The following is a 9320-nucleotide window of genomic DNA, read 5'->3' as shown; positions in this document are numbered from 1 at the left end:
ATAAAGCAGGTCAGAAAGCAGCAGAAACAGGACTCTGGCAGAGGGAGAAAAAATCAGAAGAAGAGAAACTGTGAAAGTGAAGATGGGAGGTGAAGGAAAAGCTGCAGCCCGATGGCCCAGCAAAATTAGATTGTACTTAACTACACAGGCAAATGCAAAGTGAAAAAACCTAGTCTAGGAAACATAAATTCCTCCCGAAGTCTAGTTAGCAAGAGCTGAGAACTGGTAAATCAGCCCTTTAGAGAGGTAGAATTACCCTTTTGGTGGAGAAGAAAACATCTCTGCACCCCAAGAGGATTATTCGGACACCTTATTGTTGTCCATGGATTCCTGCTGGTTCCAATGACCAAATCCAACCGTGGAATTGTCTGAAAATACATGAGGACCAGAACAAACCATGAAGAGAGACTGAACATACATCGAGAAGGAGAAGAGAAGCAGATAGCCCTGTGTCTCCAGCCACCTGCCATACATCTTCTGCCAGTTACACACACCTGCAAAGGGTAAGTTTAACCAGCACAAAACAGATTCACATATAAGGACCTAGCTGGAATAAAACTTCTAAATTTAATGTCCAGCTGAGACTTCTTTGCTAAAATACAGGCTCTAAACTTGTTCTTTTAACCTCTGCAGTTTGCAGGAGAGAAAATAAACCACACAAGTTATCTCTTTTCAGCAGAAGGGTTGATAGCTGCAATAAATATTTAAATAAATTAGATTTTCATGATACATGAGTAATACAATACCTTTGCTGGTTAGTTTTGTTAACTCTGTGCTTCCTGTTATTTGAACAAAAATATATTGTTTCCCATACATAACATAGTCTGGTGGATTTTGTAATGTCATGTATGAAAAGGGTAACAAAGCTCATTGAATTCTTCTAATTTACTATATGGGTGGAGTTCAGAGTTCTCTGTCTTGGGTTATCAGATGGGAAAACTAATCACTTAAACTTTCAAAGGCTGGTTTTCTTAAGGTCTACAGCTTGTCTGCATGGCAAGTTACTGTGCTACAAGCCAGGGTGTGAATCTACAGTGCAGCAATCTTACTGCGTTGTAGCACGGTCCACACGGGATGTGACTGCAGGGCAAGCGGGTGAACTGTAGAGTCACACCCTAGCTTGGAGCACAGTAACTTGACATCTAGGCAAGCCAGAAGGCTTTGTCAGTTTCCTAAGTGAGCAGAATTGCTTCCTTGACTGAGTCACCAAGTTTCTGCTGACTCTTTATCCTATGAAGAAACATCCATTGTACACTCTACAAAACTATATTGCAGTATGTTGTATTTGCCAACATGCAGAACTTGCCATCCAAAGATAACACGCATTACACTGCAGAAGAGAGATGGCGCAGAGTGAGTCAGAGACTGCAACAAAACCCCAGGGCTCCTGTCTTGCAATCCTGTGTCCTACCCGCTGGAAGCACTGCCTCCCCAATGGGCACTTTCAAACTGGTTTTAAGCCCCGTTCAGATTGTATTTTTTCATATACTGTAAAACTTGACTCAATTTGTGCCAGAAACTTTCAGGTTTTGGGTTTTGTTTTCCATCTGTGAATTATGTTTCCTTAAAGAACCACAGCCCTCTTGAAGTACCTTAGAAATGCACCATAAGCACTAAGCCAATGTTAGACAGTAATTAATGAGGCAAATTACATGTCAGGATGTGCTGGTGATAACTGTTTTCCACTGAGGACAGAAGCAGTGAAATTTTCCAGCACAACAACAGAAGCACTATTTCCCCCACCTCCCAGCAAGACAAAAAATGAACTCCACCTCACACAAATCATAGAATCATAGAAGATTAGGGTTGGAAGAGACCTCAGGAGGTCATCTAGTCCAACCCCCTGCTCAAAGCAGGATACTCTACTGCAGACCTGCAAATATTCACCGATCTGAGAATATCCCACTAGCAACACTTGGAATGACATATGTGCTGCAGTTAGGTAGGCCAACCTGGGGAAGTCTGACCTTTAACCCACTCACTCTTTTTTTTGTTTGCATGCCCAAGAGGAAATCACATGCATGGCACAAGCCTGACCCAGAAATATTGCAGGGAGGAGGATATTTTGTGCGAATAAGGAAGGGCAGGGACTGCAAGATGAATCACCGAAACAATAATTATCCTGAGGAAAAACCTTGGAGGGTGGATTAACTGTGATAACTGCCCTTTCAAGGTAACAACGTGAACTGTCAACTCTCCTGAACTGTTAGAAACACTTTAGCACAAAAAGAGAAAGAGAAAAAAAAATTGGAAGAGCATAAAAAGTGATCTGGCCAAAGAGGCACCCTTCAATTCCAAACTGATAGGATTGAAGCTTGTAATTGTTACACACTATGCAACACTAACTGCTTCCAAAACTATTTTTAGCACACCACACATATAGTGAAAATAAATAAAAAGACAGAGTTGCCATAAAGCCAGGAAATAAACTTTTGAAACTATTTAGCTTTTGGCTAAGCAAGGCAATTGAGCTACAGCATTCCTGAGTGTGCATGATAGTCTCTGATAAGGTGAACTCCAAACCATCATTTTCTCTTCCAACTCCAAGCTGTAAAGTAACAATCAGCACTTTGAAAGTCCACCACACTTGAATCTTAAGGCCCTATGTTCACTACAGGGCCAGCAGTGGTTTTATAACTAGTTTACTATCTGACCTGGTTAGAACAAATGTGGCTGAGTCATGTTCACACATCAGCATTTTTTGCTCCACAACACAATCGTGCATGTGTCTGCATCTACCCTCTGGCTAAGCATGTTTGTATCAGTGCAGGCTGGGGAAATCTGGGCAGTGGCCCCATAGTGCTTCAGCAGGAGCTAGAGTGTCCAGGGGGCATGCACACAGCATAGGACCAGCAGCAAGTCTGGCAACGCACCCAGAGATGTCCTCCTGCCCAGAGCTAGAAGGAAGGAGCAGCAGCCAGACTGGTTACTCAGCTATGTTTGTTTACGGGCTTCTCTCTAAAATACAAAAAAACAAACAAAAACAAGAGGGCCAGGCCACCAACAAGGCTGATTGGTAAGCATTGTTACCAATCAAGCATTAGCCACATTGTGTGGGCAGACAAGTCATGGGCCTGACTCCGCTCCCACTGAAGACAATAGCAAAACTTCCATTGATGGATCAAGCTCCCCGTTTACACCCTCCAGGTCACTGTGGTCTTAGCTGCAACAGGGGAATTTTAGCAAAATATTCCCAGCCTTGCTGCTATTGGTGGGAGCCCTAATGTTCACAGGTGCCAGCTTCCTCCAGGCCCTGGGGGTGCTCAACCCCCGCTCCACCCCGACCCCCTCTTCACACCCAGTTCCGCCCTCTCCCCCAAGTGCACCCCATCCCCGTTCCTCCCCCTGCCCCTCCCAGCACATCCTGCACACCGCAGAACACCAGATCGTCGTGGCTAGGGTGACCAGACAGCATGTGTGAAAAATTGGGACGGGGTGGGGGGTAATAGGTGCCTATATAAGACAACCCCGAATATCGGGACTGTCCCTATAAAATTGGGACATCTAGTCACGCTAATCACTGTGGGTGGGAGGCATTGGGAGGGGGAGGAGTTGATCGATGGGGCCACCAGCAGACGGGAGGCCCTGGAGGGGAGTGGGGGAGCTTACTGCCAGTGCATCTTCCAGCCCTGGAGCACCCATGGAGTCGACGCCTATGCTTATATAGACAAGACACCAGTGCCTTCCAGTGTTTTCACCACTGGGTGAATTAAATCTGCTGATGATATTTTAAACACTGGTTGCTGCCAGAGCCTTCGCTACACTAAGGCTCCCATCAGTATGGCTAACCTGATGACAGCACTTTTGCTAAAATTGCCTTGTGTAGACTTGGCCTGACCAAGTTACTTACTTGGTTAAAAAAAATGTAGTGTAAAATATCTTGTATCACTCATTCTCTGTATTGCACCTGATCAGAAAAGATCACTGTCAAATTTGCACTAACACCATTTGTCAAATAAGCCAGAACTAGAAAGACACAAAGCAGTGGCAAACAATTTCTTACGCTGCTTTTTGGTAACATTATTTTGCTTTGACGTGCAGCATCCTCTCCTCTCTCCGTGCAGACACAAAGGTAAAAAATCACACATTTTGCACCCATGGAATGCAGTATCAGGCTCATAGTGATGTGTTTTAAATAAATACTTTCCCTGCAGTATTTAGAAACAAGCTCAACATCTGCCAGAAACACACAAGTTTAAGATAGTTATGCAAAGTATAAGCAGATATAGACTTCCCAGAATACATATGAATTTGGGAGAGGGGATTGGAAAGTCTGGACTGGGTGCTTCTCAGGCACTTCTTTCTCACTCTGGTTGTGAGTGCTTAAATTTCATAACCACAGACAGTTCTGAACACAAACCTCCACCAATTTAACATTCTAAAATCTACTGCTGTGTAGTTAACTATGTACATTATTTACAGTGAAATACTCAATCAGAACAGTTGTCCATCCACTCCAGTATCCAGTCTCAGAGTGATCAATACCAGATGCTTCAGAGAAAGGTGTATGCCCCCATAATGGGCAATTGCACCGTAGCTGATCATAGGGAATATTTCTTCCTAACCCCAAGTGGTTAGTGTTGGCTTATGCCCTGAAGCATGAATGTTTATATCCTTTATATATTTTAGCCTAACTGTGGATGCTCTCATTATGCATACGCGTGTCTAGTCCTTTTCTGAATCCAACTAAATTCTATCAGGCCTAGTGGCAATGAGTTCTACAGGCTAATTACGTGTTGTGTTAAAAAACAACAACCCACACACGCATTTCCTTGTACCAATTTTATATGGATGCTTTTCAATTTCATTGAGTTTGAGAGTAAAGAAGGACCTTCCATTTGACCGTCTCTAGACTAGTCATTATTTTATATACGTCTGTCATGTCTCCCTTCTAAATTAAGCAGTCCTGATCATTTTGGTCTCTCCTCACACAAAGTCTCTCCATGTCAAGAATAATTTTCATTGCCTGTCTTTGGACTCCGACTTCCCCTAAATCATTTTACGAGGGAGTGACCAGAACTCAATATAGTATGCCATGTGATGAGGGTGTATCATTGACATTATAATATTCAGACTTATTCTATAGTTCATTCAATTCAATCCACAGCAACAGTCCAAAAAAGAAAAGTGTGTGTGTGTATAAAACCAAACAAACATACATTATATTTGCTTTTTTGGTTGCATATTGAGTAGATATTTTCCGAGCTGCCCACAATGACATCTTGGTCTTTTTTCCCTGAGTGGTTATCATTTTATTTATGACCTAGGGGGAAAGGCTTTAATATTTTTCAACTACAACCCCAAAACATTTTTAAAGGGTGTAAAACACCCCTGCTTCCCAACTTTGACTCAGTTGTGACTAGTACTGTCACTAGAAGAAAATGTAACATCTATTGGAACAGATCAGTTTCCTTTACTATGAGCTTTTTGTTTTTAGGGCTTTCCTATGTGTACTATAGAAGCTAGAGCTAAAAAGTGATGAACTAGAAGCTAGTATTAATTTTTCCTCATGTCTAAATTATGAGAGTAAGTAATCAGCAGTAAGAGTGAGAAAACCCACAGCCTGTTTATCAATGCCAGGAAAACAATAGTGCACTTTGCCTCTGAAAAGTCACTACACTGAAACAGGAAGCGTGCTGCCAGTTTAATATTAGCCTGATGACTGATGGGAGGAGTGGTACGATTACAAATGTTGTTTGGGAAACGTTTTTTTGACTTTTCTCCCCCCACATCCTCACTATGTTTAAAGAAATATTCACATTTATAAGGATACAAATAGTGGCATGGAGTCTAATTCTGTAGTGAATATATTTAGGATGCTAGTCAGCCAAAGACTGTGCCTAATACGTATGTGTGAGCTGCCTCCATGGGCCTTGGTCTGTGAAGTACAATGATATTAGAAGATAAAGTGCTTTATTATAGCACTGAATTAACATATGCTTCTGTGCTTCTTCTGCGAAGCAGTTTCTTTCTAGTGCCACCTGCGGTGGGGTTGGATTACTATTTCTTAAATGGACAGAAGAACACGGCTGGAGGGTAGCAAAAAAATGGCGAGACACACAGGCCAATGTAATGGTTTTAAAATAAAAGTTGTTTTAATTCAGTGCTGCTTGCTTAACAGACCTGGAGACTCAGGTCCCATGTTAATCTACAGGCCAGGTACAGCCTGGACAGTGGTAGTGCAAACTTCCCCACACTGCCCCTTGCCAACCTGGCTCACTTCTGATCAGCAAGGCTGTAGGAGTGGTTTAGTCCCTGTGCCCTTTCAATCCTTGTCCACTCTGCTCAGATTGCTGGGCAGCATTCACTTGGTTGCTGGATATTTGTTTGTAATATTTTATTAGGTCCTGTTTTTCTAACAGTCTTCCCTGGAAATTTGGAGACTTAAAATAGGACACTTCGGTGTCTTCCTGTGCTCAGTAGCAACCCCTCATTCCTCCTTTCCAGCAGGGGGCACTGCTGCAGCCTTTGGAAAGCCATTTGCCCCAGACTCCAGAGAAAGCAGCAGCAGCAGCATTTTCAGGTGGAGGATGGTAGCTTCAGTTCCACCTCACCACCACCTCCAGAACCTGGTGGGTGGCACCAGCACAGGTGGTGAGGGGTGTGTGGGGAGGGGACAGGTGTCCCTGCTTGTCTTGCACCTTCACGTATACACAATAAGAACTCAACAACCAATTTTGAATTGGAGACAGTTGTCACTAAGTGCATTTACACCTTCCTCCCTTCGGGCAAATTGATTTCTGGGATCAAGTGATGGTCCCTGTTATAGAGCTTTGGGTTCTAGTTCATTAAAGGACACCATTTAATCCATCTCAGGACACGAGGGGTGGAGGCAAAAGGTCACTGTGTGTCCTCTTTATGCCCTCCCCCGCAATCCTGGGGCCAGTTCAGTCCCAGGTCTAAGTGAGAGTCGTTTCTGAGGCTTTTCTGGCAGCTGGGGATTGGGAGCACATGCGGGCACACTGGATCCACCTAACCTCAAGGAGGGTCAGGCTGCAGTGGTGCAAAGCTAGCTATGCTGGCCCTATGCCAGGGAATCCTTGGGTGGCTAGCCAGCCACGCTGGCTTTGTACCACCAAACAGAAAGCACCTGCAGCAGGGGCCAGCATCTGGCCCATGTTTCCTGCATTGAAGCAACACAAACTGCAATTGGGGGAGTTGGGCGGGGGGAGGGGAAAATCAGCATTTTAAAAATTGTTCATTTAAAAAAAAAAGTTGCAGAAACTCCCCTGCAGTGAATTTAGGAGTAAGGAAGGATTCCAGAGAGGCAGCCAGGGAGACTAACTCTCCCTACAGCACAGATCCAGCATGGGCCTCCATGGCCCGGAGGGTGGCAACAGCACCAACCCAGGAAAAGTGTGTGTGTGCCTGGGGGCAGGTGACAGATGTCTCTGTTTGTCATTCTGACATTTGGCTAGGGAGATTTAGAAAGTTTTTTCTAATATGTAACCTAACTCTAAGACAGGTTTCAGAGTAGCAGCCGTGTTAGTCTGTATCCGCAAAAATAACAGGAGTACTTGTGGCACCTTAGAGACTAACAAATTTATTAGAGCATAAGCTTTCGTGGGCTACAACCCACTTCTTCGGATGCATCCGAAGAAGTGGGTTGTAGCCCACGAAAGCTTATGCTCTAATAAATTTGTTAGTCTCTAAGGTGCCACAAGTACTCCTGTTATTCTAACTCTAAGAGTAATTAAGTATTGGAACAGGTTGCCTAGAGAGGTTGTGGAATCCGCACCATTGGAGGCTTTTAAGAACAGGTTAGACAAACATCTGGCAGGGATGGTCTAGGTATTCTTGGTCCAGCCGGATGGCCTAGACGACCTCTGGAGAGCTCTTCCAGCCCTATTTTCCTATGATTATGTGTTTCTATGGGCAGCAGAAGGCTGGTCAGAAAATGGAGAAATAAATTTATGACATTATTTGAAAGTGATTCTTGTTTTAAAAAAAATTGCTTTCTTTCTTTGCCTGATTTGGATTCTTTTTAAAGCGATGGCTGGGGAAGGAATTTTCAACAACAACTGGGAAAAGAAAAAGATGGAAAAAAAGAGGAAAAACAAAAAAAGAAGAAAAATATCAAAAGAAAATATTGAAAAAAAAATCAAATATGGATACATTTGTCAGAGATGGACAATATCCCGAACAAACCTTGTTGAATTAGGGTTAATTCCATAAGATTTAGGTTAGTACCTATGGGGTACATTGTGTTAAAAATGCAATAATATATATGTTGTTGTGGCATTGCATGTACCTTTTCTAGTAGGGAGCGGGGATGCTAATGTACTTCCTCCATCATCAGCCTTTGAAGCCACCCCTCTCCCCTTCCCCCAAGGAGATTTGCACATACTTGCACATTGTTTTTAATATGTCTTCTCTGTAATGCTTTTAAACCTTCAGAATAAAAGCTTACTTAGAAAGAGCTGAGTGGTAACTTATATCTGTAGCAATCACTTATCAGTCTCTGACAAGAAAGCAAGCAGATCTATATAGCAGACTGTCTTTGCTGGGAAATACCCAGGGAAGGCAGGGAGCTGTGCAGCCTGGACATATTCTAGTCAAAGGGGTGAGATGTGGATCTCCACCCAAGGAAGGCAACAGCTGGGAAACTGGAAGCCTGAGAACAGGTGTCCTTGCTGGACCACTGAGGGGAAATACAGGTGCAGTTGCCCTGAACTGTGACATATGGCAGCAGTGTTTGTGGGATCTGTAACAATGTAAATTGCTTGAGTACTGTAAAAGTACACAGAGAAAAAAATTTCAATAGTCTTTTCAGAAAAGGAATAACAAAAAAAGAGATGGGGGAAATGAATGATGAGCAGCTGAAGAAAATTCAACTGATTGATTTATGTGGACAAAGGGAGGTCAGCTCTGAAGACAGAACCAAACCACAGTTAGCTGAGTTACTCTGTTCTAGTCACCAGCTGAGAAATGATGGTCTGGATTTGCAAAGAACCTCCAGTCTGCTTACAGAGGGGCCAGCTGATGGGGAGAATCTTGGCACCAATGTCTGAAGGGAAGCAGGGAAGAAGCGGACAGAGGTAGCAGCTATGTTCCATCAAGACCAAGTACACCACTGCAACCACCAGGAGTGCCAGCGCCAGCATGAAAGAGAAGTGAAGGAAACCAGCACCAGCGCAAGGAATGCCAGCACACAAGGAACGCTAATGCCAGCATGAGAGAGAAGAGAAGGAGAAGGAGCGTCAGCATAAGTAGAGAGAAAAGGACAGGGACCATCAATATCAGATTGAGATGGAGAAATTGCACAAGCAGAACCATAGTCCAGGAGGTGGAACCAGTCCCCAGGTCCCTGTCCTGGTAGG

At 43.6% G+C, this 9320-nt stretch overlaps 1 protein-coding gene across 1 annotated transcript in view; it reads left to right on the top strand.

The window, feature by feature from the left end:
• Positions 1-378: 378 nt before the first annotated feature.
• Positions 379-9320, top strand: part of WNT7A (Wnt family member 7A) — an 86835-nt gene continuing 77893 nt past the window's right edge. The window contains exon 1 of the mRNA XM_065407347.1: positions 379-503. Within this exon, the coding sequence (XP_065263419.1) occupies positions 379-503 (125 nt within the window). The remainder of the gene's footprint in view (positions 504-9320) is intronic.

This window comes from Emys orbicularis, chromosome 7 (assembly GCF_028017835.1).
Source record: "Emys orbicularis isolate rEmyOrb1 chromosome 7, rEmyOrb1.hap1, whole genome shotgun sequence".
Classification (NCBI taxonomy): domain Eukaryota; kingdom Metazoa; phylum Chordata; order Testudines; family Emydidae; genus Emys; species Emys orbicularis.
The sequence above is the reverse complement of the archived record's forward strand: the minus strand, read 5'-3'. Positions and strand labels throughout refer to the sequence as shown.